The sequence below is a fragment of the Condylostylus longicornis genome, unplaced genomic scaffold (genome assembly GCF_029603195.1).
Source record: "Condylostylus longicornis isolate FDR11 unplaced genomic scaffold, ASM2960319v2 ptg000022l, whole genome shotgun sequence".
NCBI lineage: Eukaryota > Metazoa > Arthropoda > Insecta > Diptera > Dolichopodidae > Condylostylus > Condylostylus longicornis.
Genome location: NW_026577991.1, coordinates 4,689,945 through 4,702,514, shown reverse-complemented (window position 1 = coordinate 4,702,514; position 12,570 = coordinate 4,689,945). Strand labels below are relative to the sequence as shown.

The following is a 12,570-nucleotide window of genomic DNA, read 5'->3' as shown; positions in this document are numbered from 1 at the left end:
AGTCACAAATTTAAATGTTTGCCATAGGTGGAAAATTTATTACTTAAATAGGGGTATTTTTAGAGAGGTTTTTTCAAATTTCAATAATATGATTTTAAATTGTTAAAGCTGTCAAAAATTATGTCAAATTTTTCATAAAAATTAAATAAATAAATAAAAGGGTGTTAAATCCAAAAAAACAATTTCTCAGCTCATGACACAAGAATGAAATTCAAAAATTTGTAAACTTGAATTATTTAAAACACAAGTGAAACTCCCACATAAAGCGTTAGGGAAGCCTATAGTAGACAGTAAATTTGTTTTTGAATAAACTTTTCTGATTATTCCATTTTATTGTGGTTACAATTATTAAAAAAATTTTGAATTTAATATTTTCTTTTTGTTTTTAATTTCTACTTAAATGTGATGCCAAAATTTCTTTCTTTTGCTTTTTCTTTGATTTACAATTCTGTGCAAATATTTCCGTTTAATCGTGATGTTATTTGGCGAATAACAAGTAAGCAAAAAAAATTCATTAAAATAATATTCACAATTTTTTAAATAAATATATTTTTTTTTCGAAATTTTAATCAAAATATTTACATTAAGAATAAAACTGTTAAAATACCGTGAATTTTTCGTAGTATATCGCGCCAATTTTTCTTTATTATAAATTGTATGTACATATATTTATTATATGCAATTTATCACCCTGTTCGAGATAATTTTGCTAAAAAGCAGGTAATATTCGAGTTTTTTCCTTTTGCATAGGACACGCACATAACCTCCCCACCGAACTCTGTTATTCACCAGTACTATTATATTTGTGCCTATGTTTTGCAGTAAAATTTTTCTCAATTGTTCTTTGCCACCTTGGTCGAGATCTTAACACCCTATTGATGAAAATTTTGACTTTATTAATACTTTTCAGATTTGCATGCTGGATGTCGCTAACATATTATAGTACTGACTTAATGGAAGAGTTTAATATTCTAATTTTGAAGGTGAGGAGTCCAGCTGATTACCCATATTCTTTAAAGAGTTGTTCTAGCCAATTTAATTCACTTAGTTAAGTCATCTTAAGCCCCTCCATCAGCAATAATGATACTACCAAGGTATAGTTGAATCTTGTGAAATTCTTAAAAGGTATAGTCTTAAACAATATCGTGTATTTATGACTGTAAATATTATGGTAAGAAATTGCCACAAATTTGAATTTGTATCAGCTCAATTAATCCACAGTTGATATATTCATGATATAAATATGGAAAACAGTCGAGTGGGATATCATTTTTTTAAAAAAATTATAGGTTTTAGTACATTTCGAACATAACTCGAAAAACATGTGCTTATAGCCGGTTTACTAACGTGGTTAGCGCAACAGATCAATAATACTTCCAATAGCAATAGTTTATTTTCTGACAGGTAGATTACGCTCAAGTAAGACACTCAATTTTCCAAGTAATCTGTATTGCTTTATCCATTTTTTATTGTTTTTGTGTTTTTTTTTAATTATTAAATTGACCAACAAAATGTTCTGTTGTTTTCCATAGAAATTTAACCAAAAATAAAAAAATTTTATTTTTCAACTTTGTTTTTCTTCAATTTTTTTCAAAAATAAATAAATTTTCTCTGCATTTTCGAGTATGTTACTGGTGCCGGCCAGTATGCTTTTTTAACTACACACATATTCTCTATTTTTAGAAATGAAATTGAAACTATTTTTTTCTTTTTATGGTGTTAAATGTTATATACATATATATGTATGTATATTTGTAGTTTATAAAATGTAAATTGCAGACAAACTACACATAATTCAATGTACTACGTCTTTATTAATAACTGACTTTATAAATATATTTAGAAGCAAATAAAGAAAACAGCATGAAAATTAAATGAAATCTTACAAGTTAACAACATTTTACGAGTACTATATGTAAATTCATATATATATACATATATGTATGTACAGGCATATGTAAAAGAGAATACTGTAAATGTAAATATTATCTTATAAAACCAACTTACTTACATACATATGTACATACATATATCTATAAATGTATAAATTCTTAGTTGAAATATCAATGAACATTCTTACATAATGCTGATGTAATATATTCCAAAACATGCTTATTTAATGCAGTATGCATATACTAAATTATTTCTGTTATATTCTATTTTAAAATATAATAGTTATAGATAGAAGAATTATTAATCGAACATAAAATTTAATTGCTTTAACTTGTATTTTTCGTTTATTTTTCTGACATTTTATGAATGTTACAAAATTATTTTTGTTATTTATGATATGAGTAATCTTCTGTCATAATAAATGATTATGATTATTTTGTGTATTATATAAATTGAAATAACAATCAGAAACTGAAAATAATTGGAATAATTTTGTCTGATATTACATAATTTATAAATTTACCTACATATATTACGTAGGCATTTTAATTAAATAAATATTTAACAAAATTGACATTCTTTTGACATTTATTTAAAGTAAAACTGGTAATAGTGGTTCGTAATATTGACAATTCTGGTACATAATCTTATTAATATTGTTAATCGTGATATATTTTTACATAAACGCAGACACAATTTTAAGTTTTAATTATTTTCATATAAAAGTGCATAATACTCTCAAGTCTAAACGTGTGATCTTCAATGTATTTAACACTCTCCAAAAACGTCTTGTTATAAGAGAGCAGTTGTAAAAAATATTTATGCGCATTTAGTCCAATAGATGGTTTTATATTTTGATATTGAAATTTTAAGTGTTTGATATTGCTTTTACTCATAATAGGTTTTTTATTCAAAATAGGATTCCATTTGCAAACTACGTTACTCTGGAGTTGTTTCTGGAAAACTTTTATAAAATTATTAGTTTTATAAAATTATTAATGCAAAAAATTTTTCTCTCCTTAAAAAATAAATGTAAATCAAAAATAATCTTATGGTTTAATAAAAATTCTTTTCAATAAAGTCAAAATGAGATAAAAAATAAGGTCTTTAATCGATTTATCGCATCATCAACTTTTTCCATTCCATTATTTTCCAAGAATTTAATTTTTTTTTCAACATTTCATTCAACATTTTTTTATGTATAGGTTGGCAACTATAAGGTATTTGAAAATTGGCATGCAATTTGTTAAATAGCTATGACAAGCGATATGAAGTATTAACAAGAAATTTTTTCCAGGAGAAGTTTTATCGAATCTTATCTAGGTTCAAATAGAAATAATTTGTGGTGATGAACACACTGTCGAATGAGTGCCTAAAACGAAAACATAACATAACACACAAAACAATGAGTTTATATTCCAATTTGAGTAACTTTTGAGTTGTATAACAGGCATCGTCAATCAGCTGAAAATATAAAATTCTTAAATTATTTTAATAAAAGACATTATAAAGGAATTGCTGCATTAACGCATCATGTATGAATGAAATTAAAAAAATATTGTATATTTTGGTATAATAATTAAAATGACAGGTGGCATTATACGCATTAATAAAATTGAGAGAGTTCAAGAAAAGAGAAATAAAGAATATATCTAAAGAAAAATAACATATTTGCGTATAGAATTGAAAAGGAAAAAACTTATAATTAAGTTTTGTGTAAAATCAAAAATTAGAATACTGTTACAGTGATTCTAATTATACATATGCATGTACAGAATGTTAAAAAAATGAACTGACAAAGAACAAACGAATGTTGGTATTATTTATAAGAAACCATAAATTATAACTTAAATAAAAATTTTATTACCGACCGCGCTGCATGCAATAAAGAGAAGAGGTTATGTGATGCCACCAATGTCGCATGTGGAATTTTCAGCAAAAATGGGTATTTCTATACTAGGGAAGCGTAAATAAATTATTTTTAGCGTCTGTTTGTCTGCTTATGCATTCCAATACCATAAATTAGGCTAAACGAATTTTGACGAAAATTTATATTTGATTTCACTTTAAAGAACTGAGACGAAGGGACGTTTTGATAAACTTTTAGTCTCTTATATCAGATTTTACGTTTTAGGACTATTTTTAAGAAGATAATTATTGTATTTTCCTGAAATGATTTTTCCTCCTCTTAATTTCCAAAGTATAACATATTTTGATTTTTATTGTTTTTTAATTTTGTAATACTCTGTAAATTCTTATTTAAAATTATGTAGGCATATATGAAAAATTCATAAAATTATGAATGTATAAACCCATATTAAAATGATATCAATCTGAATTCAATCTTATGAATATAGAGTAATAGAACTATTTTATGATCATGAACAAATAAACATATTGGAGTAAACACATATACATGTACATGTGAAATTATAATAGTTATGTAGAAAGTTGCAGATGATTGCAGATTTTTATAATTAAAAAAATATTAAAAAACATAAAGAATTTTAAATTTTAATAAAGTATAATATCAGAAATATTCTTACAATTAATTTTAAACTAGCTCGAAGTTACTAACACTCTCAAATGTTTATAAGCAGTTATAAAAAAAAATTGTGTCTTGTTTTCTGTATTTTCCAGTTTTAAAATTATTGTTCTTGGGCTACCAAAACAGTTGTCCAACATTACATCTAAGAATTGTGTTATGGCATTAAAATTATTTCAATTCTCGATTTTTTGATTTTTAACTTAGTAAAATTCAAACTTCGAATTTTATTGAATTTATATTTTTTAAATTTAAATATTCAATAATTTCAAATTTTCTTTCATATATCAGATCCTTTAATGATTCATGCACATTATTACTAGACATGTCTGTATAATGGCCACAAAAAATATTCTTTTTTGTTAATAAATTTGAAAAGTATTTGAATAGAATTCAAATTACTTGCTTTGTACTTATTAGACGTATCATCCTAATATTTTCCTTTGGCACGTGACTCAATGATTTTTCATCATTCATAAAGTAACTAAAAGTTAATATGAATAAAGTATATAGAAGCCAAGAATCATCAGCCAATAACCAAAATATACAGTATATACGTTATATACAACACTATGTGCATGAATATGAATTTATGTATTTGAAAATTTGAAATACAAAAGAAAAATATTGTAATTTTGGAATATTGCCAAAAAAAATTCAGAAACACTTGTTTCTATTTTTTTTCTATTTTTTATAAATTCTTTTAAATTAAATTGAGAAAAATTTAAGATAATTTCGGGTTTACTAAAAATACTGAATGTAAAATGAATGTAATATTTTAAAATATGAACACAACTATGCATTATGAAAATATGTACATGCACATGTATATATATATACATTTAACATATTGTAACATTTTGTATTCTTCAGGGACTTTTCGTTTTGTATCTCAGTTTTTTCGTTTTACAATAGATATAATTTAAAGATATTTGAAAAACAATAACTGTATAACATTAACTTTAATTCGATTAGTCGAAAAAAAAATGGCTATCAATTATGATCCTATACAACATTGTGCGTATTACAATCACACAACGCAAGTAAATTTAATAAATGTGGAGATAATGCCAAGTAATTTATTCACATTAACGTATAAAAACTTTCAATCATTATTGAAATTTATAACGACCTTGTATTGCCAAATGATAGCAAGTATGTACACACACACCATACTATAGGTATTATTATTTTTAATAGTTTTCTTTTAAAGAATTGATAATGTCATTAAAAAACCGAAAGCAGAAAAAATTTTTTTTTTAATTTTTCTCTCACTCTTTCATTTCTCTTTTGAAGCTCTTTAAAATAAGAAACAATAATTAACATAAACACAACCGTAGTACAAAACAAATGAGTATGCGGACATTTGATATTGGACGTACATAGTTATTTTCTTCATATTATAAGTTTAATACTTTTATGGTTTTTGTTGATAATAATGTTGATGATGGTGATTATGATGATATTATTAGATAAATATTATTTTTTTGAGTTCTCCAATTTATGTCGTAACTAATTCATATTGTTTTCTTCATTTCACCTTTCTCTGAAAATAAATAACGTTTTAATTAGTTTTCTTCTCTCTCTTTCCTTATCCTTCTCTTTCTCTCTCTAACTTTCATCTGTTTTTCCCTCTCTCTTTTTATCTTCCTTGCTTGTTCCCTTATTCATTCAATTCAATTCAACTATGTTGCTCTCTCCGGCTCTCCGAATTTCCCTTTCCTATTCCTATATGCACATTCTTCTTCCTATTACATCCATATGTAAAATTCTAATGTTAAATTTCAACGCCTCCTATCGGATCTTACAAAAAAAGAATAATTATGATACAATAGTCTCATAATATTGCATTTTTATCGAGAGCATGTACAAAATTTGGGTGTGATCCGACGTTTAGAGTAACTCAAACACTGAACAAAAATTTAACCCAAAATGATAAACAAACGGAAAAACACGAAGCAAGTTAATAAAAAACGTAATTTCAAATGCAATTTTTCTCTTGCCAACTTTCATATCAAACTTCAATTTTGAATAATTTCGATTTATTGATCATTTAAAAAGTACTTTATTTTGTTAATGAAATTTTGATCTACAACATTGTAATTAAAATATAAAATTTCTTATTAGAAAATTTTCATTAAAATTTTTGCATTTTTGATTACAAAAATTTCAATATAAAATTCAATTCTAACATCTAAACTGAAATTTAATAAATTAGAAAATTTTGAAGGCAAAATACTCACATACATAACGTACATATAGGTCACATTTTATTTAATAATAATTATGACTGAAAACTGAAAATTTTTCAAAAACAAAACATTAAAAAAAAAACTTAAAGTGGACTTAAGGTTTTAACTATCATTAACAATAATTAAACAAAATATGAAATAATTTTTTGTTTTTTGAAAATACTATTTTAACATTAAAAAACGAACACAATGGCTTTAAAAATGCAAATTTGTATTCATTAAATGAAAATGCATTAAAATGAAAATTGGGTCATCACACATTCATACTTTGATATGCAAAATAGGAAAAATTAGAACAAAAGAATAGGTTAGAAATTTTTTCATTTACGTTCTTTTCATTATTTTCTTTTTTTTTTTTGTAGTTAATTAAAAAAAAAATAGAAAACACTTTTTTTTTTCAAATCTAGTGACACTTAAAATTTGCATTTTATACATATACATTCGTTTTTATATATGTATGTATTCATTCATTTCTCATATGAATATTTACATAAGTAGATAGACCATTTAACCTTTGTTTTCAATGATAAATTTAATACTAATAATTTTGTAGTAGCAGTTATTGTTCAATAATTTATTGAATAGCATCATAAAAATGATATTCCAAGATTGGCTATGATTTATGATTAAATAAATATGCACATTTAAAATCAAAATTGAAAAATATTTAAATTGTATAAGAAAAGTTTAATATTTTAGTATGAATTCAAAATCGTCTGATCACATCACTGGCCGTCTATACCAAAAATAAGATTTTGATACCATTTGCAGAAAGTTAAATTTATTTCAGTATTATTTACCAAAATGTTAAAGTAAATAATTAATATTCATTAATAAAATTTTTATTAAAATTTAATTTGAGATTAATTTCGGTTTTTCAGATTTTAATACGAAATTAATTCTAAAGAATTACTCACTTAAATTTTTCACTAATTTCTCCATATTATACATACAATGGTCACCTTATTCTCTTATATTGTAAATGTATGCACATGAATTTTAAAAAATTTATTTTTTTTTTTTTATCAAAGGATATTTTAAGTAAATTTCATTCTAATTACAGTCATGTGAATATAATCCTTTAATTATTATACTTTTTGTGTTTATTTTTTCAGCTTATAAAGTTTTTCATATAACAATATTTTTGTGTGATGGTGTCATATTAAAGTAGTTAATTTTTACTTAAAGTTATTTTAACAATTATTTTAAATTTGATTTCATAAATCATAATTATGTAGGTATAGATTTTATATTTCAGTTTTATTTGTTTGAATGCAAATTTCTGTTGTAATGAAATTTTATTATGTTTGAATGGAAGTTGGATTATGTTTAAGTGGAAACTTGCCTGCGTCAAACATAGACTGAGTAATGAAATCATATATGTTAAATGACATTTGAAAGCAAAAAAAGAAACAGTTTTCTCTCTCACGTATTGTAGAGACCCCGGTTTGCAGCTACAACTGGAACCCAGGTTAAGGATCGTCAACCCGGAAGTAGATCCCCAACAGCAGCAATTTTTTCTTTGTTTTAACTACTTTTTATGATTTTGTGATCATAGTTCAAAGCTGTTTAACGAATGGTATGTTGAAAGCTTTCAGTTCATTCCGCATCCTCGTAACTATAAATATTAAAGATCATGTGAAATAAGAGTAAGAAGTTCATCAACGTAAACTGGCGTATAATAATAATTTTTTTTTTAAAGTTGAATAAAGTGAAATATTTTAATATCTAGAAATTTTCATTTATATTCAGTTAAAACAAACAGTCAAAAATACTTTATAAAATTCACTTTGAAGCCAATAAGTAAATAATCATCCCCAATGTTAGTCAGGTTTTTATTGATTTTTGTAGATATTTCTTATTTTTTTTTTTCTTGCTGCAAAATAATGTAAAATTAAATTTTAATGAAATATTTTATAAATCTAATTAAATTCACTTGTAAAAGACTAATTTGACCTTCTCTTTTTGGTCATAAAACAAAAAAACATTAAATTTTTATTACGGAATGAAAATTCTTTCTTTATCAAAATCATCGTAACAAAGATAGCATGAAAATAAATAAATAAAATAAAAAAAAAATAAATAAATAAAGATATTGAATAAATTAAATAGCCTAGAGTCTTTTGTATGTACCATTTTAAAAATTAAATATTTAAAAAAAAAAGTTGATTTTAATAGTTGAATTAATTTTAATTGAATAATGATAAAAAGTATTAGTCTTTATCAAGAAATTTTGAATTTGGAAAATTTTCTAAATAAAACTTAAAATATTAGTCAATTGATTTAAAAAATTCAATTATTTTTTCTTTCAGTTTTAAAGATTTTTAGAATTGAATATCAAAAATGAATTTAATTAAAATGTCAATTTGTTTGGTAGACTAGAAAATAATTCTTGAAACTTTTGCTTATATGAAATATTTCAAAAATAATTAAATAATTGATATAATTTGTAAACAAATTGCAGTATAGTGATTCGATGTTGATTCAATTCTAATATCAGAGGTAAAAAAAAATCTGCTGTACTCTATACTTAGTATTTTATATAATTTATTTTTATAACTAATTGTATAACTTTATAACTAATTGTAGACAATGATACTAATTGTAGACAACAGGCCTTTTCATAAACGCAGTATATCGTGATGTATAACGAAAATTAGGCTATAATTGTGTTCATAAGCAAAATGTTGCTATTCAAGTGTGCTCATAAAGTTCAGTAATCAAGTGCATATAAGTGTTATCATATAAACTGTTTTGATTTTATAGAATAAGAATAGAAATATTATATGTATTGCATTTATGAAAAATCTCTAATATCATAACAATAATAGCTCTCATACATTTTTAATACCACACCTCAATGAATGCGATGCAAAGATTTCAAATAAAATTTATCATCCACAATTTAAGTATATTTAAATTGTATGGAAAAATTATTAAAAATCAATCAGAAATAATATTTAAAGTAGGATAGATAGCAATAATAATTTTTTAAATAAAGCTCGCCTGAAGATATGCAATAAATATTCATAATTTATTTTATTCTTCAACAATTTTTTTTTCTTGAAATTTTAGTACTTACTGAAAAACAAATTTTTTTTCTCCATTTTTTCATATTTATATTAAATTATTTAAAGAAAATTTTCTATTTTCAAAAATCAATTTCCTTTTCCTTTCCCATTATGAAAAATATCAAAGAATGGAAATGTACATCATAATATCATTGTATTATTCAATTTAAATAAAAAGGAAAATCTAAGTAAGTACAAAATAAGTTTATATGAACATTTTATAAATAAATATTTTAAGATTTTCATCGTTGTATTCAAATCATGAATTTAATAAAAAAATGAAAAGTATTTATGTATATATATATATATATATATATATATATATATATATATGTATGTATAAATATTAAATATTATGATATGTGGGATCACGTTTTAAAGAGACACGTAATTCTAATTGCAATATTTTTTTTTATATAAATGCAAATATGAAAATCGTGCGAGAAAATATGCATATGAATCTTTTTAATATTGTAAATGAATACGACTATAATAAAAACAGGGAGAAAGTTTTCATTCTCATGAAATGATAGATCTACATCTTGTGCATAACATTTTTTAATTACATATTTTTTAATTGGCGCATTTATTGTCGTTTAAAAATTAATATTCCACATATAATTTTGTTAGTTAACGCGTAAATTGCAAAATCTTTATATATACAACTTTACATAATTTACATAATATAAATGTGGCTGCTGAAAGATAGGTGATTTTCTAAATTTTGTATTCAAAAATTTCCATAAAATTTTCTGCTCTTAAGGTAAAAAAGAGTAACAATAACAATAAAAATTCGTATTCAACTTATCTAATCTTTTCTTATTCAATCTTAAATAATTCAGTAATAAATAATTAAATATATTAAAAAAACCTCTTAAATTTTTACTTTATTTTAAATTTCATTAAATTAATCATATATTTTCTTTTTTTTTTCTTTTTAGAAACTCATCATCATCATGTACATTTTGATAGAGCTAGCTTAAAAGATGATTTTGAATCGGAAAATTTTGTAACATATCAACGTACAGATGATGGTATTACAGTTAATTTAGGTTTTTTACAAATAAATCATAAATATGCAATTGATTTAAAACTGCCCTCAAAATATTTTGATGAGTTTACAAAATTGGATGATTCAAATTCATTTATACCGGATGTATCAAGTGATGTACCAAATTTAAATTGTCATGTTATAGATTTTTGTGGTAAACCGACAACATCATCAGATGGTTATTATGAAATGAAAATTGATTTTTTTGCATATAAAGAAAAATTATTAAAAGAGGCAATTAAAATTGTAAATGCAAAAAATTCTGAAGAAATATTAAAATTAATAATAATTGCTAGAGTACTTGGTAAAGGTAAAGGTACACCAATGTTAAGAAATGGTATACATTGTACTGGTGCTGTTAAAGATGATGAGTCAGAATCATCAGATTTTTCAACAACTGGAAAATGAATTAATTTTTAATATAAAATATAATTATATGAAAATTTTATTTACTTTTCCTTATAATTTTTTTAATTTTTTTTTTTTTTCATAATTCTATATTTTAATGTTTTTAACTATTTTTAATACTTAATATTTTAATAAAAGAAAAGAAAAAACTTAAATATAAATATGAAAAAATAATTAAATAATATTATGTAATTTCTAATACATAATTAATTTAAATAAGTAAAAATGAAAAATATGAGGAGACGAAATGAAAGAAAAAATTAAAATATTTAATTATTAATTAAAAAAAAAAAAACAATAATTTCATATTGGTTATGACAAAAACAAAAACTTTTAATATTTTTTAATTAAAAATTGTTAAATTAAATTAATTTTTCGCCTAATAATAATTGATTACTTATTAAGTGAAAAATAATATTTTCTATATTTAATAAATAATATAAAAATTACATAAATAGATTATAATTTTAATTTTGATGTGATTTTAAAATATCTCGATAGTTATCGTACAGAAATAAACATCGCCTATCCCACATTATTAAATTGTATAAAATTAAATTAGGTATAGTTGCTTAATTCTAAGAAAGATACTGGCAGATCTGATGATTCTAATATTTGCTTTATTATAATTTTGTATTACCCAACTGATTTATTCGGTCGTTAATTATTTCTTTATAAATGGTAATGTAATGACGGACCAATTCAAATTTAATTTATTATTTCATTAAATTTGATAACAAAATTTATTTTTTTTAAAATATTGAAATCTATAAAGAACTTCATAAAATTACAACCAAAAATTTTGAAGACTCTGCAGTTTTATTTTAATAACAGAATTTTAAATAACTTATCCGGAATTAAATTTAAATACTGTTGGATTAAATGTTAATATTAAAAGTTAAAATCATCTAAATTATAAACATTTCCAATTTAATTTTGTAATTTGCCAATTATTTATTACAATATAGGCATAGTATCCCTTATCAAAACAATTATTTGTGCTATTAAAATTCTATATTTGAAACATAATAAAAAATTCACAAATTTCTAAATTTTTGACAAAAATTGTAATCAATTTAATAAATATTTTAAAATTTTTAAGTTGGAAATAATTAGATTATGCCTAATTATTTTTAAATTTTATGTATTATATAATTCTAATTGCAACAAAATAATAATTCAATTAAATGATTTAGTTAATGAATAAAAAAATAATGTAAATGCAAAAGAAAATTTTGTTTTTTTTTTCTTTTTTGAGAATACAAAAGTACAAAAATATTTTTAAATCATAAAATAAAATTAATCTAATAAGAGATTTTTTTGTGACAATTTTGTTTTTTAAATATTTTC

General features: G+C 22.5%; 1 protein-coding gene across 1 annotated transcript in view; it reads left to right on the top strand.

The window, feature by feature from the left end:
- LOC129606963 (UPF0687 protein C20orf27 homolog) overlaps positions 1 to 12,194 on the top strand; it is a 73,173-nt gene extending 60,979 nt beyond the window's left edge. Inside the window, exon 2 of the mRNA XM_055517616.1 lies at positions 10,703 to 12,194. Coding sequence (XP_055373591.1) covers positions 10,703 to 11,220 — 518 coding nt within the window. The 3' untranslated portion in view covers positions 11,221 to 12,194. The remainder of the gene's footprint in view (positions 1 to 10,702) is intronic.
- The last annotated feature ends 376 nt before the right edge of the window (positions 12,195 to 12,570 follow it).